Source organism: Physeter macrocephalus, chromosome 1 (assembly GCF_002837175.3).
Source record: "Physeter macrocephalus isolate SW-GA chromosome 1, ASM283717v5, whole genome shotgun sequence".
Taxonomy (NCBI): domain Eukaryota; kingdom Metazoa; phylum Chordata; class Mammalia; order Artiodactyla; family Physeteridae; genus Physeter; species Physeter macrocephalus.
The window spans coordinates 30263904-30289911 of record NC_041214.2 but is presented as its reverse complement, the minus strand read 5'-3'; the positions used below and the strand labels follow the sequence as shown (position 1 = coordinate 30289911).

Genomic DNA, 26008 nt, shown 5'->3' with positions numbered 1-26008 from the left:
TGGTTATCATAAGATATTGAATATAGTTGCCTGTGCTATACAGTAGGACCTTGGTGTTTATCCCCGGTGTTTATCCATTCTATATAGAAAAGCTTACACCTGTCAAGCCCTATTTTCAGCCTAAATTTCTCTCTGCTGTACCGCAAAGTGATTCAGTTATATGTATCTATCTATCTATCTATCTATACATATATGTATAGATAGCTACATTCCTTTGACATCTCCAAGTATTTTGTGGCTTAGCCACTGGGAGCCCTGCCTGGCCAGCCTGTGGGGCACGCAGGCAGTGCCCTCTGTTCCTGCTTTACCCTCCACAGAGGGGAGCCTGGCTAATCAGGAAACTCCCTCAAAAGGTAAACAGTGAGTAGAGTGTACATATGGTGGAAAACAAATGGCTCTTGGTACCATGTTATGGAAATTATCTCAGGTAGATAAAGGAGCAGGGCGAGCCCAGGTGGCACTGTTCAATCCCCTCCTTCCATGGCCCATTCGTGACGCGTGTGCCAGCCTCTCTGAGAAAACTCCATCCCTGCCCTCAGGGCTCTCAGAACTGGCCCCCTGCTGAGCAGCGCCGTGTGTCAACTCCGCACCCCACCATGTCCGTGACCGCCTGCCAGGGCTTGGGGTTTGTGGTCTCACTGCTTGGGATTGCGGGTATCATTGCCGCCACCTGCATGGACCAATGGAGCACCCAGGATCTGTACAACAACCCGGTGACAGCTGTATTCAACTACCAAGGGCTGTGGCGCTCCTGTGTCCGAGAGAGTTCTGGGTTCACCGAGTGCCGGGGCTACTTCACCCTGCTGGGGCTGCCAGGTAAGGGCTGGTACCTGGCAGGATGTGGGGGAAGACAGAGGTGGACAGGAGACAGCGGCCTCTGTCTGGCGCACCATAGAAGGACCACGGGGGAGGGAGAAGCAAAAGCCTCCACCACCAAGGTAGGAACAGGAGTGCAGGAAACTTAGGGAGAGGAGCTTCCTAGAGCTGGTAGGGCTCCTGTATCCCTAGCCAGATGGTACCCAGTTCTCCCCACTGGGCACATTTTTTTTAATTTTTATTTTATTTTATTTATTTATTATTATTTTTTTTTTTTTTCGGCACGCGGACTTCTCACTGCTGTGGCCTCTCCCGTTGCGGAGCACAGGCTCCGGACGCGCAGGCTCAGCGGCCATGGCTCACGGGCCCAGCCGCTCCGCGGCATGTGGGATCCTCCCGGACCGGGGCGCGAACCCGCGTCCCCTGCAACGGCAGGCGGACTCTCAACCACTGCGCCATCAGGGAAGCCCGGCGCACATTTTAAAAATAACTCCTATGCAAGCAATAGCATTGTCTCAATCACCAACAGGAACAGGACTCAGGAGGCCCAGATCATAGCCACTTCCTTCCTTTAGCCCTGAGATCTCCCCTCCCTGAGTTGGGGACTGTGAATCTCCTGAACAGAGTTCCATTTCCAGCCCCCCTTGTGTCTGGTCCCAGCTTCCAGGGGACACCTCAGCACGTAGCAGCAACAGAAAGGGAGCAGAGGAAAGGGACAGAGAAAAAGAACTGGGTGCTGCATTTCTCAGGGATGGGGGCACCACATGGGCCCCTTCTCTGCGTCTCCTGACCTCCGGAATGTATTGGCCTCATGGAACCAGCTTCAGGGCACTCTCTGCACAGAGGACCCTCGTAGAAAGTGCACTCCACTGTGTGGGGCAAAGGGGTGTGGGCTGTGATGTCCAGACTGGCATATTAGCCACACAAGGATTTGTTTTCAAGGATTTGTAGATGGGTCATGTTAACTTGAAGAAAACTTCAAGTCTCGAGAGTAGAGAATGTTAAAAGTGTCTTTCACTCAGGTAACAGAGTAAGACAATGAATACACTTGTCATTTTTATTTCTTAGTTCTTTTCTCCTTCCATAAATATACATCAAAGACTGGAGAGAGGCATTTCCTAAGGTAGACACAGTAAGGAGGATCAGAAATAGAAACTAGGGCAGGGCTTCTCTGCAGGAATTTCCCATTTGGCTGCAGGGTCAAGACTTAGACCCGCACAGAAGGTAAGAGGTAAAGACTCAGTGACGCAGTGACTCAGTCTTTCATACATTCCACACTTATGGATGGAGCGCTCACTACAACCTCAGGATTCTGTGGGCCTGGCACTCCTCCCCCCCAAAATGTGAAAGTCCACTGCGGGCTGGGTATGACAAGGTGACAAGTCAGGAGGACAGAAGGCGGGTGCTGCAGGAGATGAGATGAGGATGACCTGCTCAGGAAGAGACCCACCGAGAAGGAAATCCCACAAGTGACCCTTGAAAGGTAGTTAGGAGTTAGAGGGGCAGCATCCCAGGAGGAAAAACAGCATGGGCAAAGGCCTGGGGGTGCTTTCACCCAAGTCTTACTTGGGAGAAAATGAAGGAATGACCTTGGCTGGAGAAGAGGGTTTTTACGGAGATGATGATGAAGAGCATCGAATGCCAAGCCAAGAGACGAAGGGCCTGGGTGCAAACAGGAGAATGTGAGCCAGATCCATGGGTGACCAGCTGCCGATTCAGTGAGGTCTCCCTCCACCAGGGACTGGAGGAAGGCGAGCCACTCCCACATCCCTATGTCCTGCTGACCCCTCCTGAGCTTCGGGGCTAACCATCTGTCCTTGGGATTCTCCCTCACCTCAAATGCAAAATGCCCCAAATCTCTCAGAGGTCTGGTCCATGGACCTGTGTCCATGCAGAGCTAGAGGCCACGAAGGGGAGAGTCAGCCTGAGGCTGACCTCTCGCGCACAGAGCACCCACGTGACATCTGAGGAGTCATACGGCTTCACAAAGGGCAAATAACTATGGCAGACCTGGCACTAGCACTTGAGCCAACAACTGCCTTGCAATATTTGGTTTAATCTCTACAAGCCACCCTGGGAACTTGGTGCTATCACTACCACCTTTTTAGAAACAAGGAAGCGGAGCTGGGGTAACTTGCCCAAAGTCACATGCAAATGGAGCCAGGGCTCAGACCTGCCTGCACCTAAGCCCCAGCTCACAGCCCTAACTGGGAGCCCCAAGGCTCTCAGACACAAAGCAGAAATCCCCAGTGCAAAGGAACCTTTCCAATCCTCCCTTCTTGCCTAAGATTGGGGCTGCGGTCTTGGGGAGTGTCCTGGACTAGCAACAGCTGTCAACAGCTCCGGTACTTATTTTGCAGGTCAAGAGAGGGAGACTTAGAAGGGCAAAGTGACTTGCCCACGTCCACAGAGCTAAAACTGAGCCAGACTGAAACTGCTCTAGGGCCTTCTCTTAGAAATTTTGTGTGTGTTCATATGTGAAGATCCTGCGACTAGATAGTTCAGAGAAGGATTTTTCAAAGAGAATTTTGTAGGAATCGCTTTTAAAAGAAAAAAATTCTTGCAGCCCCTCAATGTTGATTTCAATTATATTCATTTCAGTGTCACTTTAATATAAACACGTATAACAATAGATTTAAATTCCTAATGCATATAAATCTTATACAAGGACCAAAGCCACACTTGCAAATGTACTGTAAATACCACTAAAAAACTAATAAACACAAATGTCCAAATTCATCTGGTGTTAGGGATATCGTTGGTTTTCATTTGGAGTTTAACAGGACAAAGAGACAGCCTCAAGTCTGATTTTGTATTTCACCTCTCTCAATGTTTTGACTTTAGTATTCTTAATGCAGATTCTCTGTTCACGTAGGTTTGTTTTACAAAAGGGTATTAATCAATTCGAGGTACCCGCATCTTACACTTAGCCACCACCCCATCAGAGAATCATCCTCTTGAGTCTGTGGTGATGAGGCATCTGTGACTTGCTGCTTCTTGCAATGGTCTTGCTCATCTGAGGTGAGGTTGGGATGTGGAACTACTGAATCAGTGGCTCTAAGGCTATCAACCCAATTATTTCTGGAATTGGGGAGGAATAGTTCTCTGCTGTGTATTTACCACCACTAACTGTTGCAATCGGGTTTATGCAAAGACAGGACAGAACAATGCTGCTGGTGATGCTACCGCAGTAGTGACCACCAGGGCACAGGTGTCTGAGTTCACGGTGCCAGTGCCACAAGGTAGGGAGAAATTCCCCTGACTCCATTCCTATTTGAGCTGGAATGAACCCTTTGTTCAAGGAGCAGCTGAGGCTATCACTTCACTGACCCCCTGATATAAACATGATCATAAACACCAAAATGAACCCAAACCGTGAGTGGCTAGCCTGAGGATCTGGAACATATTTGTTTTAACTTCCTTTCCATCGCCATTGAAATGAAAGCGCAGAATATTTTGATTTCCATGGAGAAGCTACATACTTCCAAGAACGCAAACACAGATACTCAGGCTCAGAGGGAAGAAATCAGGCACAACCAAACCCTCCAGAGAAATCTGAGCCATAGGACTGGCAGCCAACCTTCCGAGACAAAGTCTTTTCACTAGAACCATCACTGGCAGCCACCCTGTCCTGGGCTGACCGGGTTTGGACAAGGTATCCTCTCGGCAGCGATAAGGAAAGAAAGGCAAAGCCTTTGGTCCTCCTACACAGGCAGAGATAATAGGAAATAAACAATAACACAAAATAAGTATGTTGATTAATTAAAATTTTAAATTTTAAAAATTTTTAAAAAATTTTAAAACCCAGTAACACAGAAATCATGGTCCTAGAAAGAACGTTTATTTGTTCAACAAACATTTGTTGAGCACCTACTATGTCCCAAGCTGTCTGCACATGGGGAACATAGATATCAAAGGCTCACAAATCTAGAAAGAGAGACAGAGGATCAACAAACCATTGCAATGCAAGGTTTCTCAACCTCGACACTACTGACAGTTTAGGCCATGTAATTCTTTTTTGTAGGGTACTATTCTGTGCATTATAGGATTTTTTAGCAGCATCCCTGGCCTCCATCCACTAGATGGGAGTAGCAGCACCTCTCCCTCCCCAGCTGTGACAACAAAGATGTCTCCAGACGTTGCTATATATCCCCTGGGGCAAAAGCAGCCCCAGTTAAGAATCACTGCAATAAAGCATAGTCAGCAGACATGAGGGAAGGGACTTCCTAAAGGAAATGACAGCTGAGCTGAGTTACTAACAACAAGTATGAGTTACCCAGGAAGATAAAGAGGTAAAGAATTTTCCAGAAAGAGAGGAACATCATTGGAAAAGACACAGTGGCATGAGAGAGCGTAGTGTATTAAGAGAATTAAACTAACTTAGACCTCTTTGTGAGGCAACACAATACAATATGTGTTAAACACTTGGGAATAATATCTTTAAATATTAGGCAAGGATCGCTTCTCGGCCTTTTGGCTAAGGTCAAGTGTAAATATTAGGCAAGGATAAAGATGAAAAAAGAGGTTTACTAAGAAAATTTTAAATGTCAATTAAATGGAAATATATACTACAGGTTCCTAGATAGGAATATTATAGAGATGTGAATTTGTTCCTAATTAATCTATAAAATAAATAATATAATTAACTTATTGCATAATAATAAAATGTATTAAGACCTTACTCTGTGCTAGGCGTTGGCTCAAGAAATTAGCATGTGTTAATTTATATTTTTAAACATAATTTACATGGTTGTATAAATTTACATAAATTACCTTACACTTAACTTTAATTTTCACAACAGCACTATGAGGTAAGTAGTGGTATTACCTCCATTTTATAGATAAGGAAACTGAAGCACAAAACGGCTGTAGAATTTGCCCAGTGACACTGTAGTAGTAAGTGGCAGGTGAGGATTCAAACCCAGGAAGAATTTCTGCAGAGCGTAAGCTTGTGTGGATAATATTACAAGAATTCTAATCAAAATGCTAGTAAGAGTTTTCCTTTGGGAACTTGACAAAGTGGTTATCTATAAGAAGAAAGTAGATGAAATTAACTTTTAAATGTTTTCTTTTAAGAATAATACTAAAGTAAAGAGCTAACTCGGCCAGATATTTAACCAAATTCTAAAGCTGTGATAATTAAAAGGGTGCTTCGGCCCAAAGATGGACAGAAGGTCAATGGAACAAAGTCTAAAATTAGAAAGACATATACGTGAATTTAATATAGATAGAGGAGGTTTTACAAAGCATGCGGAGAGGGAAGGTTATTCAGTAAGTGCTGTAAAAATTATTGATTAACTTTTTTGAGGGAAAAAAAGAGTCATAGACTATAAACCAAAATAGGTTCCAGATTAATTAAATGTAAAGATACATAAAATACTTTTAAACTTTCTAAAATTCTAAAATAATTCTAATATCATTTCTAAATGGAAATTAAATTCCTAAGCATAGAAAAGAACAGTCATTTTACTACATCATTCAACAGATTTTTATTAAGCACGTATTATTATGCACCATGTACTGTGAACATATAAATGGAATACGCTGTTTTTTTTCTGGAACCATGAAAAACACTAAAAAGGAAATAATCGATGTGAAAAGATCTTTTTATTAATCATAGCAATATATTAAGATCCTTAACAAATAAATAATTCATATAAATTGGTAGAAAAAAGTGCTAAAATTCCAGCAAATAAATGAGGAAGAAGTACAAACTGACAACTCAAGAAAAGGGAAAAACGAATGCTCCATAAATATTTGTTTAAAAAATATATTTTCAAACTCATTAGTAATCAAAGTAATGCAAATCAAAACAAGTGATCATGTATAACTTACCAAATTCACAGTGTAGGTAAGGGTACGATGAGGCAAGATCTTTCAAATACTGCTGCTAGGAATAAAATTCATAGAAAAAAAATCTGCTTCTACATAAGAAAGATTTTTTTAAAACCTCACACTCTTTGACATCTTAATTCCTCTCTTAGGAATCTGTCCTAAAACAGTAATCAGAAATGCTAGCAAAGAGTTATGTGAAAAATGTTCATCATAACATTGTTTTTCATACAAAAAAAAAAACTGGGGAAGGGATATAATCTAACTATATAAGAATAAATGCTGTTTTAGTGAATAGTAGCATTTCTATATAATGGGATATTAATATACTAAATTAAATATATTAAAGAATGTTTACAAAATACTGTAATTGCACATGTATGCAATCAAGTGAAAAGCACAAAACATTAAATTGTCTAATCTCTTAATCATATAAAAATATATACAGAGAATGGATTAAAAAGAAAGTATGCCAGATATTTTGTCTAGGATTTAAAACTGTGAGTAAGATTTGTTTTAATTTTCCTTACTTCTAAATTTTCTATTTTGAGCACCAAAAGGTGGAGTCAGAAATTAAGACTATAAAGTGTGTTAACAGTTTAAAAGAAAAAAAATCAATAGATGTATCAATCATTTGTCTTGCTAATAATACTAATTTTACTCCTCCTATATTCCTAGCTATGATATTTTATATTGCTATTTGACCACCATTTTGCCTAATTAGCATAGATGGTGTTATATGAATATTACTAAAATGAGGTAAAGAAAAGGTAGGGGAAATGTTTTCTCCAATGTCAGTAAAATAATATAAGCGCCTGGAAATTTACAACCTGAAATGCCACCACCAGAACCAAATTTAAAGTTGAATAAAGGGAGGATTCCCCCTAAGAAGTCAGCAGAAATTTTTGCTCCATTTTAAGGTGATTAAACAAAGCTGTAACAACCCCATTATTGTTAAACGCAATCAGACCATGAATTATTACCATTATTATTATATACTATTATAATCAGACCACAAACTATCACTATCATTAGAGATACATTTAATATATTTTAACAAAGCCTATTGCCATGAACAAGAAAGCCAGATGTTCCTCGGAGGACCCCCATTCACTCTTTGGCAGTGACAGCTAAAGCAGTGGTCCACTCATTTTGGAGCACAGAAAACTCACCAGGAAGTGAAAAATCCCATCTTCCACATGTTTTAAAACATGTTAGTACTTATTTCATATTTTAAAAAGTGTATAGACTTAGAATTTCTCTCTACTCGCTCAGTATTCTGCCTAGGTAGAGGGAGCTTTCGTCTATCCTTTAAACTTAATTTTTTCTTCCTCCAAAAACATAAAGTCACTGTCGCCATTTCAAACAAGAAAGAAAGCTTAATTCATTATTACCTGAATAACTTTGTTTTTTCTGTCCTGAAATTTTGCATAAAAACATTTGCATAGGAGAGTGGGTGGGGAAACTGCCATGAATCAGAATAGATAACTATAATAACATTTTCGTTTTAATGTTTCCATTTTCAATCTACTGTTCTGGTGGTATTGTAGTCAATGTGTGGGGAGGGGGTAGACAGATGTCGTAAAATGAACAACTGGAAACCAAACTCTTAACAGATCTCTTTGTGGATAAAAAGCCTGCCTCTTAGTTGAAAAAAGAGTAAAATGAGCTCTGTCCACAGAGACAGTGGCAGAATCATTCCTGAATTACTCCAACATTTTCCAATTGAATCGGTCGATCCCTGTCCACCAACAGAGACCAGAGTCACTTCTTCTAGCTGCCTTCTACCCACATTTCAGACTTGGCCTTGTAGCTTAGTTCAGGGGATACAGAGCCACGACTTGACCTTAGTCATATAACTCTTGCTTGCTTTCTTCTTCTGGGTTTCCCGGCTCATTCTTCTTTCTCTACAAACACTGATCACAGAACCTAAAGCAAGGTGTGCGGTTGAGGGGGAGCGTTGCCTCCATTCAAATCAGAGGGGAGACCTTGCATATTTGCTCTCTGTGTTTGCTGGGAATAAAGCCGTGGGAGTGGTGCACCCAAGATAACATTGAAATGTCCAGATGCACAGGCCTGTTTCCGGGAGAACCTGTCTGCAGGCTAGAGATTGGGGTATGGGTGTGTGGGGCTGTGTATCAGGGCCTTGACATCCAGATTTGGGGAAAGTCTCATTAAAATGTGTCTGAATTCGGAGGCCAGACACACACCACCTACAGGAAGCAGCAGGTCCATCAATTCCCTAACATAATTCTAAAATCAAATTATGTAGACAAAACGCCATGGATGATCTCCTGCCAAGTCTCTCTTTTGTGTGACTATATAATCCTGATATTTTGACCAACTGTAGTGAAAACCGCTTTTGCAAAATGTAGAAGATGACAGCGTGTGAGACCTGAAAGGGCTCTGAAGTGTTCTTGTTTAATCTGTCCATGTTACAGATGAAAAAACTGTGACCCACAGAGGTTGAGCCATTTGTCCCAAATCACGCAGCACACGGCGTGTTAGGGACAGTGTCAGGAGCAAATGCTAGGCCTCTCAGTAACCGGGTCAGGGTCTCTGGCCCAGCCTGCCCTGTTCCCTCCTCCTGGCCTCTGTGGAACTTCCATGTCTGCCTGCCACGTGGTCTTCACGTGGTTCTTGCAACAGGAGTGAAAGGGTGAGACGGCCATCAACACAATGCCCTGCTTCTTCTCAACCCCGTTCCAATACCGGTGGACCGAGAGCCTATCTCTAGGATTTGGCTTCCTGCTCTCAAAAGAGGGGACAACTCTGCCTGCCCCTGCCACTCCGTATGGAAACAGAGAAAGAGCCCCAGATTGGAAGTTGAGATGGGAGCTCCACCTTTGTCATCTTTAAAGTAGCTGTGGTTCAAGGCACTTGGGCAAGTTTCTTAACCTGTTTGTAGGTCGTCTGACTCACAGCCCCCCCCAAAAATATGGGTGGGAAATAATAATACCTGCCCTACCCATTTCTGTAAGATCAAAATGGAACTATGCCAGAGAAACGTGGTTTTAGTCGTGAGGAGAAAATGTTAACATCTGGTGTAAGAGGAGATTCCTGGAGCCTTTTTTTTTTAAGTGAGTTCAGGCCAAGTGGTTTCCTGTGATGAGCAGAGCCTAAAGGAAGAGCTTCTGGCGGGGTGGGGGGGCGGGGGTTGGTCTCAGCTGCGCTTCTTCGCAGATGTGGGCGCCCTCGGGGCAGAGCCTGAGTCAGGATGGGGCGGGGTTCTACTCAGACCGCCTCGCCTTCAAACCAGCTGGGCCTGCGCGGCGCAGCGGGACAAGTGCCTATTGGGGCTGCTTCCCTGACAAATGAAAAAGTAATGCTTTGAACCAAGAGTGAAACTGAACTATCTAAGGAAAACACTGTGAGCAAACACCAAGGGCTGAGGGAAACCATCTAATCAGAGCAGCTCCCCGGGAGCACAGCAGGACGAAGGCGGCAGCTGGGCGGGAGGACGGCGACCCAGGCCATGTCCGCCACCACATGGCAAGTGGTGGGCTTCCTGCTGTCCATCCTGGGCCTGGCCGGCTGCATCGCCGCCACGACGATGGACACGTGGAGCACCCAGGACCTGTACGACAACCCCGTCACCGCCGTGTTCCAGTACGAAGGGCTCTGGCGCAGCTGCGTGCAGCAGAGCTCCGGCTTCACCCAGTGCCGGCCCTACTTCACCATCCTGAGCCTGCCAGGTAGGCGAGGGCACAGGTGAGGCCGGGAAGGGCCTGCTTCTCTCACCGCAGCCAGGAGGGACTGGTGAGATGGGCTCAGGGCGTGACCCTCGCAGGCACGGGCTCCGGATCAGAGGTGTGAATAAGAGGAGAAGCTGACCCTGTGTCAAAGAGGGCTATAGTCGTAGCGGTGAATATCGGAGATTTCATACTCAAGTCAAAGGAATTGCTAGTAAGGAAGCAGGTCATGAAAAGAATGGGTCTATCGTGAGGACAGGCTCATGATACTAGAATAGACAATGTTTCTCAAGGAGAAAAGTAATCGTGTGCATGTATGTGCATGTGACTTGCTCTTGCCTGCACACACATGGGAGTAGGTAGGATGGTGAATATTTTCTTACAGTCAAAAAAGTTTACTGGGAGCTAATATCATTTCATTATCAATTCAGTTAATTTTTCCTTTGAAAAACTGGAGTCTCTGTAGGTGCCAGAAAGTATACATTGCCATTAAACTATAAATATCCTTTCTCTGCATTTGGGTTGAGAGGTTCTGGTATGCACTCCTAAAAAACAATGCATGTCAAAATATAATTATAGAACTGTAATGATGTTATAATAATTTCAGAATATAAATATAATTATAAATGTGACATCGTTTCACCCCTGAAGATAAAATCAGCTAAATCCCTGTTTCTCATACAGATAATTATTTCAAATAGGAATCATAGGAACTTTGCATTCTAGATATTATGGACGCTCTACTTGTATTTGTTTTTTAAAGCAAAAAGAAATAAAAGGTCAGGCTAATCAGTGGCTCCAAGGAGTGGCCCAGATGTGAGTTTGGTGAGGAAAGGACAACAGGGCCAGGTTTTGCCTCTCTGAAACAAACACTTTGTGGACAGGTAGATGGGAATAAATTTGCACAAAACTGTTAAGAGCCTGTGAAGTCCTTGAAATTGAATTGTAAAGAGCAATTCAACTAATTCATCTCCATGTGCAGAAAGAAATAGAAGGTGGGTGGCAGAGTGGAAGAATTGGGGTATTGACTCCATTTTTAGAAGCCACTGGTGTTGCAGGACAGACCGATCACTGACTGAGACCTGCTTAGAGAATCAAGGGAGGTAGAACCTGGCCGGAGGGAAGGAAACCCTGGAGGAGGGATGATGCGATAGCATGAGGGCAAAGGTCAGAAGGGAGGAGATGCGAGACCGTGGACTGTTGAGTTGCTAGCTAATTTTAACTATTAAATGAAAAAATAAGATTGACCTTATGTTGAAAATTAAGGCATGACATTCCATGACTTTAGCTCGTTAACCCAGGGCCCCATCACATGTTATCAATCTCTTGCTCATTCTGTATCGTTCTACACATGGGGCTCCCAAATATTCCCCACTCTCCTAAATGGCCAGACCCCATCGCTGCCACTCTCATTGTCTTTCCTGTTCTACCGAGGGACCCCATCCTCCCTGAGCCCTCCCAGAATCTCTCCTCATCTCCCCACCTCTCTGCAGAACAAGATCCCCTCCCTCCCTCCCAAGGCCAACCTCTCTACCCCGGCTGTGAATGCCCCAGGCCCTCCTGTCTGGCCATCACCGCTGATCAGCCCCTCTCCTTTTTGCCTCTTTCATCTTTCCTCCTCTCTTATGCTTATATCCTCCTTTACTGGAAAACCTTCTCTTGATTCAGATCATTGTCAATTTCTGTCTCTCCCCCACTCACTGACAATCAAATTAAAAGACTACATTTTTCTACCACCCCTCACTCTTAACCTCTCACAATCTGGTTTCTATCCTTCATCTCTTTAGAGTGTTTTCTGCTTTGACTGTGGCAGAAGGTCGGGCAGAATCTTCCAGTCACAAACTTCCAGTTCTCAACTCTCATCTCCCTGGATATTTCAAGACCTAACCAGCTTCCATGGTTCCCCACTCCCAGCTTAATTAGGTGCAGACATGACAGCCTGACACCCACGCCCTCCTGCATTGCTCACCTCCCTTCCCTGACTAATCTCTTACCAGCCCTTTGCCCACAGCCTAATGTTTTCCCTGTCCATTTACTATGCCTTGGGCTTGGTCCTGGATACCCAATGCCCCTGCTGCCCAAATATCCCCCTTCTTACACCCCAACTGCCACCTGCACAAATCTTCCCATATGTGAGGTCCAGCTCAATACCATCTCCTCCCTGAAGCCCCCTCACATCCCACAATTAAAAAGGATCCCACAGATCTCTGTACCACATCCTGTACCACTCCCAACAACTGCTCACAAATCTGAAACTCTGAAAAGCTCCAGGCAGCCTTCACAGAGGGGGACCCCAGCCCTGCCGGTCTGCGTCGGGGGAACAGGATCCCACCAAAAGCCAGGAAAGACATTTCTTGGGACTGAGTTTGTGGAAGAGGAGAAACTTTAAATCGTTGATCATGTATGGCCTCGGAGAACAGTGTGAATTTAAGAATAGCCAGTCCCCAAGGCAGCAGGAGTGACTAGAGTTGTCAACTGGCATCCTGAAATGCAAATATTTTTTTGATGACTTAAGACGTAGCTGACTGACTGAGATGAGGGAAGGGCGGGAGGATAACCAGGAGGAAAAGGCTAGAAAGAAACTCAAAAGCTAAAGGCAGGAACATAAGGCAATGAAGAAGCCAGAGAGGAGGCCAGAGGATGGCTTGTGGACACTTGTGGGGCTCCCAAGGGGACTGAAAAGTGGAACATGAACCAGCCAGGACCCAGCGCCTAGGGTGGACTCGGCCAGCGGAAGCGGCTGCTGAAAGCACGCTCTTGAGCATGACAAGGGGCCTTGGGAAGAGACACCTGAAGCCGAGGAGCTGGGAGAAATGCCCAGAGGTAGAAATGGAAGGTTGCAGAGAGTTCAATTTTGACCTGGAACTCAGGGAAGTAAGCTTTCAAGTGCTGTAAAGCCATGAGGCAGATACCAATATAATGCTTTAATCATCATAATCATCACTACCAATTATTCAATTCTTCCTAAGTAGAAGCTCTTTTCTTGCAAAAATCTCACTTAACTTTTCATTCATCTGATAAAAATGTATCACTTTTAGTTGGAACTGACAGCCATAGAATAACTTGATTCCATTCATCTAGCTGTACTATGTAATCTACAGAGAGATGAATGAGGTAAATGGTGGTGGTAGCAGGACTGTTTACCTGTATATTACAAGCGTTGTATAATTTATAGCCCAAGATTCTCTCCACTGGATTCTAAACAGCCAATGTAGCATGTAATTCTACAGAGACAATGCCCAGAAATAAAAACAGCTCTGGTTCATTGGACTGCACATAAACTCTCCAGTTTAATGTTCACAACAATACAAGGAAAGAAGTATTAGCTTTATTTTTGACAAAAGTGGAAACTGAGGCTCAGAGAGGGAGGCAAGATAACATGCCAAAGCTCCCATGGGTAGAAGATGGTAGAAGCAGGGTATGAACACACGGCTGAAAAGACTTCCAAATCGTGTCTTTTCCCCGTCCATGCTCATTCCAGCTAGAAGGGGCTTCCTTATGGTTGAAGAGATTGAGCACAATAAGAGTAGAGGGTGGGCTTCCCTGGTGGCGCAGTGGTTGAGAGTCCATCTGCCGATGCGGGGGACGCGGGTTCGTGCCCCGGTCCGGGAAGATCCCACATGCTGCGGAGCAGCTGGGCCCGTGAGCCACGGCCACTGAGCCTGTGCGTCCGGAGCCTGTGCTCTGCAGCAGGAGAGGCCACAACAGTGAGAGGCCCATGTACGCAAAAAAAAAAAAAAAAAAAAAAAAAGAGTAGAGGGTACCTTGGCACCTTGACCCATTTATAGCAATATCATTAACAATGCAAAATTAAGAATACTAAGTTTAAAGAGTGGATGACTTGTGTGTCATTCCCACTTCCCCGCCCTGGAGACAGTGGGAAGAAAAAGAAAAGGGCAGTCAATGAGCAGGGTGGAGGGGAGGCCTGGCAGACTCAGGTCCCTGGCCTCCATGATGGTATCATAGTCAAGCACTGTTTTTTCTAACGTGTTTGCAAATATTTGGACTGAATTTGGTGCAGTGGCAGGGCCCTATGGTTAGAGGCGAGTGAGTTGGTATAAGGGTATAGCTTGGCCACCTACATCTCTTGACCTCGTCTTCTCCAGGTGTGCAGTGCCTCACAGGAAGGCATTTGTGTGAAAGTGCTCTGCGACCCACTTACAAGATCTGGCTCTTGGCATCATTAAATCATTACTGTCATGTCTATGTCACCCAAAGCTCTCAAACAGGACATTCTATCTTCCAGATTTTTTTCTTCTCCAAAATCAAACACCTTTTATGAATCTAAATATCCAAAGAAAAAATTATTTAGGGTCCTTTTTTCTCCTTTCCGTCCCCCATTCCACCTGTGTTCTGAACACTTCACTGGTTCTCAGCCCCTTTGCAGGCACTGAGGGTCTGATTTTTTTCACACAACTGGCTGCATTTCCCCTTTACCACCTCAATGTGAGAAAACAATAGCCACTAGAGAGCTAGGGAGTTTCCCATCAACTTGTCAATCATATTTACACACACGGCAATGGCTGAGGGGAGGGCGGATAAGGAAACCACATTTAACAGAGAGAACAATTCCACAAAATCTAAAATCCATAAGGGAAAAAAATAGGAAACTGTTCTTATGTATCCTTTCTAAAGGAGCTGCCTTGTTTATTTCTTCTTACTATTGGCTGAATGTTTCACATAAAGTCTAATGCTCATGATTCTGTGAAACCAGCTTGTCTTTCCCCAGTGTCAGGTGGAAGAAACTGGCCCTAAAAGGTAGAGTGATTATAAGTTAGTTGTGAAGTTGAAATGAGATCTGGGGGAACCTCTTGGTCAAGCTGCTTTCCTTTTCTTCAAAAAAGAGACATGTTTTCGCACAAACATGCCTTTTTCAACATGTGGACAAACATCTAAATATGTACACACTATAGAACACATCTACAAAGCCCAAGAGAACCTGTACCTTACATATAAAAGGAAGCTGCTGCTCTGATTTCTCTATGATCAAAGCTAGGTAGACCCAGGAATCAGGATGCCTCCTCAGCTTTGTGGCTTTGATAGTGGGGGCAGCCACCCACAAAGCATCACACCCTAGCATGGACTGGTCAGTGGTGGGGCATCGTTTCCTGGTGGGGACACACACGGTCAGAGTTATGTAGCTGGAGCACACCTTAGAGTTGAAAAGGAAGGACAATAGGATAGGAGCTGCCTACACTGCTTCCACCATCAGCCCACTCATCGCCCGCCAGACCCTGAGCCCATTTTTCCAGATCTTCCCCCACCGCCTTGGTCCAGGCCTTTCTCTTCCTCCTCTTCTCAAGTCTTCTTCCACTCTTGCCCTTCACACTCTCTCACCCATGGCTTTCAAATTCTCAACTATATTTTATCACCATGTGAGAGGATTCAGGTTTGTACACGGTTAGCACAAACCAAAGCCATGTCAGGTTGGAGAGAGATAACTGCTTTTTTTCAAACTGTTTTATTTTTTAAATTCATTTTTTCATTTTATATATTCATTTTATTTTTTTAAATTCATTTTTTAAAATTCATTTTTATTCATATTTTTTAAATTCATTTTTATACATTTTTATTCATTCATTTTTTAAGCTTACTTTCCAGTTACAGTTATTACCAAATGTTGATTACATTCCTCATGTTGTTCAATACATCCTTGTAGCCTAGATTACACCCAATAGTTTGTATCTCCCACTCCCACACCCCTATATTGCCCCTCCCCCGCTCCCCACTGGTAATCACTAGTTTGTTCTCTATGGAGAGATAACTTCTTTTTAGGGAAGGGGAAGAAACTAAAACTTACTGAGGCTGGCTTAGTTCCATGCTGGGGCCAAGCAGCATCTGATCCTCACAACATTTCTTTGCAAGAAATATCTCTATCCCTCTCCAGAGTTGAGGAGACTTGGCTTCTGTGAGGTTAAAAGACTTGCCTAATGACACGCACCTGGTATCATGAAGTCTGCAGGTTTTCATGAGATGCACAGGACCTCCATATCGGTTCCCTGGGATCTCTGGAGAATCGAGGCCTTCCCACCTTGTTCTGAAGGGCTTTCCCTCTGAGGTCTGACCTCAGACTTCCCTCCTCTGGGATCCCCTCCTTTGGGCTCCTCCACCAGACATTCTTGCCTTCAATCTGAAGCCAAGCTGTGCCTGAAGATACGGGTCCTCCCCCTCCCCACCCCAACAAAGGCCCCATGTCCAGTCTTTGGCACTTTGTGACTTGCGGTCTCATCAGCCCCACCCACACCCCGGAGCCAGCCTAGTGATTGATGTCAGCCACTGGGAACTCTTTCCTCTCAACTCCCCTTCTGAGCACCTCCTCCTAAGCCCTCTTGAGGGCTGTTTTCCCAGATTATTCCTTGCAATTTTATGTCACTGAACAATTAAGTGAAAATCCCTAGGGATCAGGGCAAAACATTAACATTTCTTTAAAAGTTTCGCCAGGAGAGGTTAAGGTACAGCCAGGATTGGGAACCACGCCTTGCCTGTCAGTTCATAGCTACTTTGGGGGAATAAGATATATTGCAACTGTGGGGCGGGGCGGCGGGCGGGGTGGGGGGGACACTGAGTTCCCATTTTTCTGTTTGCTTCTGTCAGCCCTGAATCCTGCCCACCCTTCGGGTCTGATAATACGTCTTTGTTCGTTGGAAAGAATGCTGTAGTCACACCTTCGGTGCAGGGAATCAGGCTATAGAACCCGTTGACTCACCTGTTATCAGCTGATAAGCCTATGCCCCTTGCTCAGAATATCAAATAAGAGACAGAGAGGCTAAAAGAGAAATCTACCTCCTTTGGAAGCAGTTCCTCTGGTGACTTATCCATGGAGACAGATTAGTATTCCAGGTGGTAGAATCTTCCAGATGGAAAGGAAGTTCGGGTCACCACCATACATCTCCATGGTCATTACTAGACATAGGGGAGTTCTAGCAATGAGTAGTGAAGAACATTCCCCCTCGCTTCCTGGCAGCTGCCCCCATCACAGCTCCCACCCTCAGAAGAACACCCACAGTGGGTCTCCAAAGCAAGGAAGATCTTGGTTCATCCCTCCAGGTCCAGAGTTGTGGTTCTGACAGTGGGCCCACAAGATTTAAGACTGTTGTTTCTTTGCCCAACCACAGGCTAAAAGAAAGTGGTAAGCTAACCCTAACCCTAGAAGGAGATTCTAAAAAATAAAAAGGAGCTCAGGGTCAGGGTGGACCCCTGGTTCAAAGCGGGTACCAGTGCTCATCAGAAATCCAGAGATCAAGAGAGAGCAGTAAAGAATGAGTTCTTGTCATGCAAACCTGACCCAGCAACGGCAAGAGGGCATCTGAGAGCCTGAGGCAAAGGCTGTCTTTGCAAAGGCAAAGACAGGCTGGCTAGGGCTTCGGTACCCAAGGAATCCTGTGGCACACACAGCAGCAGCTGCTCTCCACATCAGGCAAGCCCGGTGCTTTTACCTCCCACCAGCTGGCATCGCCATCCCTTCTAATCCAACAATGTCAGGGAAGACCACACGCTTCAGCCACAGCCACAGCACATACGTGGTATGTTTTCAGGAACAAATAGTAGAACCACTCAGTTAAAGAGATTCAATGACCCCATCCTTGCCAACAGTCCAGGATAAGTAAAATTTTTCATAGAATGAGGAAGGGGTATTTTTTATCCTACTTGGTTAATATTGTTTATTTGGCTGGTTGGTTGGTTGGTTGGTTGGTTGGTTGGTTGGTTGGGTTTTGGTTGTTTTAACCAGATGCCTTGCCAGGTGCTTCTCAAAAGGGATAAAAGATTTTGTTCTCTGAATGGCTTAAGGCTTAAAATATCAGAACAAGAGCAGTTTTTAAAACCTTTAACAGGTTCCTGAGTAGATTTGAAGTTCATAAGAGGTCCATGAGGACAAGACGGAAGGAAAGTCAAAGTCCCTTCCTCCTCTCATAGGTCCAGTTTTCTGGTAGCAACATGTAAACATAGGAGATCCCTGAGGGTATTTCCTGAAGTCTGGGGCTGCCCCACAAATGTCCTCTCCATAGCTGTCCTGAACCACAGCCTTAGAGTTTAATTGCGTGTGTGAAAGAGAGCTAGAACCACACCATGAGTGACTGTCAGAAAGGGGTTCTATTATGATTTCTTAGCCAAAGTACTCCCAAGGTGAAAAGAAATTTGAGGTTTAGGATTTCCACTGAAAATATAATCTTTCCAGGTTGTAAGCTGCTTGAAGACAGAGATTATTTCTCATGAAATTTTATTCTTCCTACAGCATCTGGCAAAGGGCTTGGCAGAGAATTTGAGCTTAAGAATACATGATGGATGAATGAATGAATGAATGAATGAATTCATGGATGAGCGCATGAATCTGTTAACATTTGACTATGAGAGTATACCAACATGTGCTGGATGAATACACAAAGGTATAAATAAATACACAAGTAGATGTCACATGCTTGCATCTGTTAATCAGGGAATGGATGAGGTGTTTGTTCCCAGTATGTGTGGGGTAAACAAAGCCATTGGGCAAGGCTTTGGAAAACAGAGGTGACACACTAGAACCCTCTTATATTAAGGAGTGGATCCAGAGGCCACTCTTAAGCCCTCATGAGTTCTTTTCACCTTACTGGGGCCACCGTGGCTCTGGCATCAGGAAACTGCAAGCCCAAGATGCTAATATTCATCAATTCTTCTAGGAATGAATGGTCAGATCCTGGAAGATTGATCCACACTGTACACCAACACATTTAACCCCAGAATATGTGGTTAATAGGACCAAGACTGCTGATGGATGCTTATAGAAATCTCTTCCCAGCAGGGAAGCAAAGTTAAAAGCAGAAGTTTCTTTAGGGAGAAGAGAATCAGAATTAAGTGAATGGAAGTCAACGGCACAGAACTAGAGTAGCTGGTTACCATTGTCTCGCTACCTGATGAGAAAGTTGCCAGGGCCGCCACTCCTCAGACACTGCAGAGGGCTCTTTAATGAATTGTGCATGATCTACCTCTCCTGTTTTCAATATCTTTCATTGATTTCCAATTCTTCCATCATGACAAATTGCTTTATGATACACACGTTAGAGTGAATAAGCAGGCAGCTCCCCTGATATTGGCCCTATTTGAGATGAAATCTTCCCGAAGAGATTGGAGAGAATTCCTCCCAGGGCTCCCTTGTCTTGAGAGTCACATTTATAAATAATCTCCTGGGACAGGCAATTCCCTGAGATGACTTTTGGAGAATATTCCTTTATACATTCTTAGCATTCATTTCAGAGGATGACATTTTATGGTCTCGTCTCCAAGTTGGAAGGATACATTCTGTTAGGAGCTTACCTTGCTGGCAGCCAGAACTCTACCTGTTTTTTCCAGGATAAAGTACCTCAGAGCAATGTATTGTGATGGGAAAATAACCATTTTGAAACAGTTCCAGGTTTGACCCCCAGCTCTGCCTTTCCTTTGATATGTGTCTTTGGGCAGGTTATTTAACCTCTGAGTCTCAATTTCTTCAATTATAAAATAGAGATAATAATATTACCTACATTGCAAGGGAGTTTTTATATGGATTCAATCTCTTAACGTAGAAAAGTCCCTAATAGCTTTCAATTAAAAGTAGCAGTTGGCTATGACAACTAGGATAGGACAGAGCTCTCTGCTTTGCTTCACATGGTTCTTCAGTTCTGCTCTACCAGAACTACCCACACTAGTGGCCTTTCCCTCAGGAAGACACAAGAACTAATTTATCTTCCTTTTGTAAAATTAATTATGCTTGTGGTGGACATGTGTAATGACTTTCTTTCCCCACTTTGGCATAAGCTCCGTGAGGGCAGAGACCATATCCGACCTGTTACTCACCGTCATCCCCATGCCTAGTCATGCAGGCTCAGTAAAAAACTGTTGGGATGAGTCACTGCACCTTAAGGATGCACTGGAAACGCCTTTGGAAATATCTGGAGGGGAGGTCACTGCAGGAGAGTCCCAGCAGGACGTACAGCTTCCACTGATTCCCGGAAGGGGAACTGCTGATAAACTGCGGTTGTGCTGAAAGGCCTGAGATTGATATAATCGCCTTTTTATGTAGACCCCAAACCTACAGCTCACCATGACCTTAGCAGTGCCTTTGGGAAGCGGCAACAATACAGTGCCCCTGGTATACCACCTAGTGACCTTGCTTCATTATAGGCTGGAAATGAGTATTAAGCTTTCTGGAAGGGGACACAACCCTATGAAGCACTGAGTTCCTATGGAAAGACTAGAGAAGAAAGATGTTTGGGTTAGAAGTCAAAGCAACACAGTTTTACTATAAGCTCTATCAATAATTTTTAATGGCACCTTAGTCAAGCCATTTCCCCTTCTTGGACCCCAGGTTATCAAGCTTTAAAATGAGGACATGAAATAGCTAAATTCCCTTGGCCCTCCCAGCTCCAACAGTTCATAATTTTCTCATTCTGTCGACTTCTGCGTGCATGTCTTTCATTAATCAGGGGAGTGTAAGTGATGGTTTTGCATTTTTCACAATTTCATATCCCTTGCCTGATGATGATAAGGTTCACAGTTTATGGACTTGCCGTTTCTCAGCAGTTTGGTGCTGGTTGGTTGTAGTTGTTTTGTTGTATTAAACCAGAGCCTAATCAATCACGTTGAGGTGGTCTTACTTGTCTGCTTGTGTCTTGCCCCTCGACCTGCAGCCATGCTGCAGGCAGTGCGAGCCCTGATGATTGTGGGAATCATCCTGAGTGTCATCGGCCTCCTGGTGGCCATCTTTGCCCTAAAGTGCATCCGCATTGGCAACATGGATGACTCTGCCAAAGCCAAAATGACACTTACCTCCGGGATCATGTTCATCATCTCAGGTAAACAAGGAGCCTGGGGTTCCCTCTCTCAAATGCGCATCCAGGAATGTCAAAGCAAAATCATTCTGGCAGAGGACAGGGCTTCTCCCTAGCGAGCATGGTTTGAACATGGATCAGAGCTTTACACACTGGGATTCAAGATCTGAGATTAGGGCTCACTTACACTCTACAGAATTATCATGAGTGCCAGTGTCCCTCTTAGCTGCCACCCTCGCCTCATTATGAGAGATTCTCAACTCTAGGTAGACATGTGACTCAATCCCTAAAGGCATTATTTTGGTGAGACTTTAGAAAATGATTTTAAGGGAAAAGCCCTTGACATCATCAAAGGACCAGGCCCAGAATATTTGTACTACTGACCCCTGGTCCCAGGATGGAAAAATCTCTTTCTGCGCACGTACAAATCCTTCCTCAGCTAGAGAGATAAGAGACCGTAGGCACCTAGCACAGGGTCTGGTTCATAGTGGGAATTCAATAATCGATGCTTGGATTGACCATCCTGTTATAGGAATGGAATATTCTGCAGCCTGCTCCTCTAAACTCGTTTAAACATACATTGCCTCACAAACAATGTGATCCATTTAAAGCTGACTCCGGAGTTTTCTTGTTCTTGCCCACAGGTCTCTGTGCAATCGCTGGAGTGTCCGTGTTTGCCAACATGCTGGTTACTAACTTCTGGATGTCCACAGCTAACATGTACACCAGCATGGGTGGGATGGTGCAAACCGTCCAGACCAGGTAACCTCCTAATCTAGTCTCAGCATTCCACGGTGAACATTGTTGCAAAACTCCGATTAAACACGTATGCCTAATGTGACTGTCAGCGCCTGAAATAGCAAAAATTTATCAGAGGCAACCATGCCATATCCTAAATCAACAATGATCTGTAAATTCATAAACTTCATTTCAGTGAAATATCCTTGGTGATATGACTTGCGGCTGATCTGACATTTGCATTGAAATATAGCGACAGTTCACAGTATTTATCTAACGCTCTTACACAGGCCCCATTGTGGTGTCAATGAAACAGGCACTGTTAACTCAAGCATGTAAATGAGCATCACCCCCACGTCTCCAGTCCATGACGGGAACCCAGCTAGGGACAGGGAAAAGCTGGAATCGAAATGAGGGAGGTGCGGTACAGATGAGAAAAGTAATGTTTCTTCCTTGTACGGCTGCTCTTTCTCTCATTCATTAATTCATTCATTCTGCAAATGTATCGAACGTACAGAAACTCTTCTGAGGTCTGGGGATAACGACAAGGTCCTCGTTCTCACGGAGGAGGGAGATGAAACCCTCCCTCCCTAGTGGAGGGAGATGAAACCTCACTGTAATGTGGTGTCGGAAGCAGAGTAGAACTTTTCAAAGACGGAAGAGCAATTCCAATACCTATATTAATTTAGCCACTTCAAAGGGATGTGTTTCATAGCAAGAAGCAGCAGCAAATTCCTGAAAGAGAAAGATCTTGTTCTGGGAGAGCAATGTAAATATTATACCTAAGTGACCCGTCCTCTCTGGAGTGGATACACTTGGTATTTCTCTAGCAACACCATCGTGGGAGACAGATGAGCGTGATCACGTGATAAATCCATTACTCTCTGGCTCCCTGGAACTCCACTCGCCAACCATGTTCCTGCTTTATTTCAAGAATAGGAAAAAAAATGTGATCCCCATAAGCTGCCCTCATCCTCCTTTACCGTCCTCTCATGGTCTCTTGACTACAAGGGCAACTTAGAAGCATGCTGAGCAACTTGTCCCGGTTTTCCTGGGATTTTCCCACTTTTAGCACTGATAGTCCCAGATCCTGGGAAACTTCTCTGTCACAGGCATATCAGGATGGTTGGTCACCCTATTTTGAAGAGCCCGCCTTGGCCGCAGTATCTGGGTGCCTGGAGTCACTGCCCCTGCCCGAGGAGTCACCCACCCGCCTGGCACCCAGCGCCAATGCCCGCCATCACTCTCTTACACCGTCTCCTTAGAACGTTCCCGTGTCCCTTGGGCAGGCAACTTCAGAGATTTCGTTCTCAGACAATCCTGTTTTGATGTAATTGAGTCCCATTGGAGGCAACCCTCCAGGGGAAGAGCACCAGCCTTGGTGGACTGGAATTCAGCGTGGCCTGGAACAGAAGCACCATGAGGGTGGGGTCTGTGTCCGTTTTGTTCACCCCTCTGTCCCAGTGCCAGGCACATAGTAAGAGCTCAATAAATACTTGTTGAACAAATGAGTAAAGAAATGAATGAAAGAATGACTGGTCTCTTCACATTAGTTCTTTCTAAACATAATGCTCCTACCGGCATGGACGGTTACCAGGATTACTTGAGTTAGAGAAGATAAAAGCTTCTTGGCCCACAGAAAGAACGCAAGAGACCAAAATTCCTTCTGAAATAATAACTTGAGAGTGATCCCATCATCTCTCAAACTTCTCTTATCAAACCTTCAAGACACTTCCCTTTGCCAATAGGGAGGGAGGGGGATTTCCTGAGATGTTTCTCTGAAATTAGAAGCTTACAATTAATTCTATGCCTGAGTGATGCTAGGGGCCTAAGAATCCCACGGCTGTTTTGCTGAGTAGCTTCAGTCCCAATTCTATTCTCCAGGACACCTGATTCAGTTGACTGCGACCCAAAGGGCTGTGTTCAGGGGCGGGCTGGGATCGATGTGGAATCCCAAAGTGGGGACAGAGAGGATGGGCACGGCCAGGTTCACTGGGTAGAGCCCGGGGAGTTGAGTCAACAACATTCACAGCCACCGTCTCCCCACCCAGGTACACCTTTGGCGCGGCTCTGTTTGTTGGCTGGGTCGCTGGAGGCCTCACGCTAATTGGGGGCGTGCTGATGTGCATTGCTTGCCGGGGCCTGGCGCCCGAGGAAACCAAGTGAGTGTCCCCATCCCAATGCAATCAGACGTTCTATCCGAGTCCATTTTAACATAACATTTGCAGGCAGAATGATCAGTATAGGTACATGGAAGAGCTCTCCTGACCAAAGGATCATGAACCTCATCTTTTACGAGGAGACCTAAAGAACAGAACAGGCCTATTTCAGCCTGAGCAGATTTAGAAACGATGCTATTGAAGGAAAAACCCAGCCCTCTAGGTTTCCTCCCAACTCCAGCATTCTGGAACTCAATGGTTCTCAGCTGGGAGCAATTTTCCCCACCTCCCACCCCCACCCACCCCTGCCCTGGTCCCCAGGAGATATTGGGCAACACCTGAAGACTCTTGATTGTTACAGCTTTGGGGTGGAAGGGTTGGGTGATACTGGAATCTGGTGGGCATAGGCCAGGGATGCTGTAAATATCCTACAAAGCACAGGACAGGCCCTACAACAAAGAAGTATCCGTTCCAAAATGTTAGTAGCACTGCTGCTGAGAACACCTGTTGTACCTCTGTAACTGGGCCTGGGGTTGGGAGACCTGGATCCCAGTCAGCTTCTCCTGCTCACCAGCCCCGTGACCTCTAGCCAGTCATTTGCCCTCTCTGAGCCTCTGTTACCTCATCCACATACTAAGCAGATTAGGGCAGATGGGTTGCATGTAAATACCTCCCAGCTCACAAATTCTATGATTCTTTGGCATAACCATGTTCCCCTGGACATCATTTCTGGTTCAGCTTCATCTTAATTGATGAACGGAGGGAACTTACTAGTCACTAACCCCCCAGCTCGAATACAAAGCAAGAAATTCTGCTCTACCACAGAGGCTGAAAAGCCAGTGTCCCAAAGCCCAGGGAAGCAACTGTCTCAGTTTGCCCAGGACTAAGGGTTTCCTGGGACACTGGACTTTCAGTGCTAAACGTCAAGACGTCCTAGGGAAAATGAGTAGTTCGTCCTCCTACCAAATACATCTATGGTCATAGAATGTTTCTTTTGCTTTCAGCTACAAAGCCGTCTCTTATCACACCTCGGGCCACAATGTTGCCTACAGGCCTGGAGGCTTCAAAGCCAGCACTGGCTTTGAGTCCAACACCAAAAACAAGAAGATATACGATGGGGGTGCCCGCACAGAAGATGAGGGACAATCTCATCCTTCCAAGTACGACTACGTGTAGCCCTCCAAGACACCTCGGCAGGAGCAGAAATCCCCCAGCTAGAGCTCACCCCAAAAGGACATTTTACCTTAATTTCCCATTGCTTTTGACTCACAGCTGGAAGTTAGAAAGCCTTGGTTTCACCTGTGGTGAGGCCAGATGGTCTTGGACACCGGCCTCTCTCTCTAAATGTTCCATCACAAAACAGCTGAGTTAGCAGATGTGCATTAGAGGCTATAGCCCACATTTTCCGATCCTCTTATTTCTTTTTTTTTAACATAACCTTTTTAATCTGATGATAGAATGTGGTTTGAATTCCTATCAATCCCTTAGATAATTTAGGCAGACTCTCCCTCCTCCTTCTGGCCAATGGCCCGTTGATGATCTATTTCCCAACTCAACCCCCAGAACAATTCTGAAAGGAAAAAAACAGTCAATCAAAAGACATCATTTTCTGCTATTTGATTTTTGCCCCTTCCCCCCACCCCCACCCTAACTTGGCTACTAATAAACACTGATTGAAGGAGAGCTGGTAGGGAAAAATATTTATCATATCTGCAGCTCATTATCTGAGTTTTCTTACACTATGATCTTGAACATTACTTGGACCAAAGTGATTTCAGTTTGAGGAAACCAACCTTTTCCACTTCTGCTAACATCTGCTAAATTCTAGCTGGACTCCCCACTGCAGGTCCTCTTTCTGTCACAGGCCAGAAACTGTCCCTAGAGGAAGGAGAAAAGAATTTTTTTCCTTTTTCTTTTTTCTTTTTTGGTAATCTAAATATATTTGGTATTCTAAATATACTTAGAATAAATAATGTCTTAGTGAAAT

The 26008-nt window shown here is 44.7% G+C and overlaps 1 protein-coding gene across 2 annotated transcripts; it reads left to right on the top strand.

Moving 5' to 3' along the window:
* The first annotated feature begins 502 nt into the window (after positions 1–502).
* CLDN18 (claudin 18) lies at positions 503–26008 on the top strand. Of its 2 annotated transcripts, none has more exons than XM_007107287.4 (5): positions 503–816; positions 20984–21148; positions 21769–21886; positions 23914–24024; positions 25026–26008. In XM_007107287.4, the coding sequence occupies exons 1-5, from the start codon at positions 597–599 to the stop codon at positions 25195–25197; spliced, it is 786 nt and encodes a 261-aa protein (XP_007107349.2). In that variant the 5' UTR covers positions 503–596; the 3' UTR covers positions 25198–26008. The 2 variants fall into 2 exon arrangements, with proteins under 2 accessions (XP_007107349.2, XP_007107348.2); XM_007107286.4 differs by lacking the exon at positions 503–816 and adding an exon at positions 9810–10343.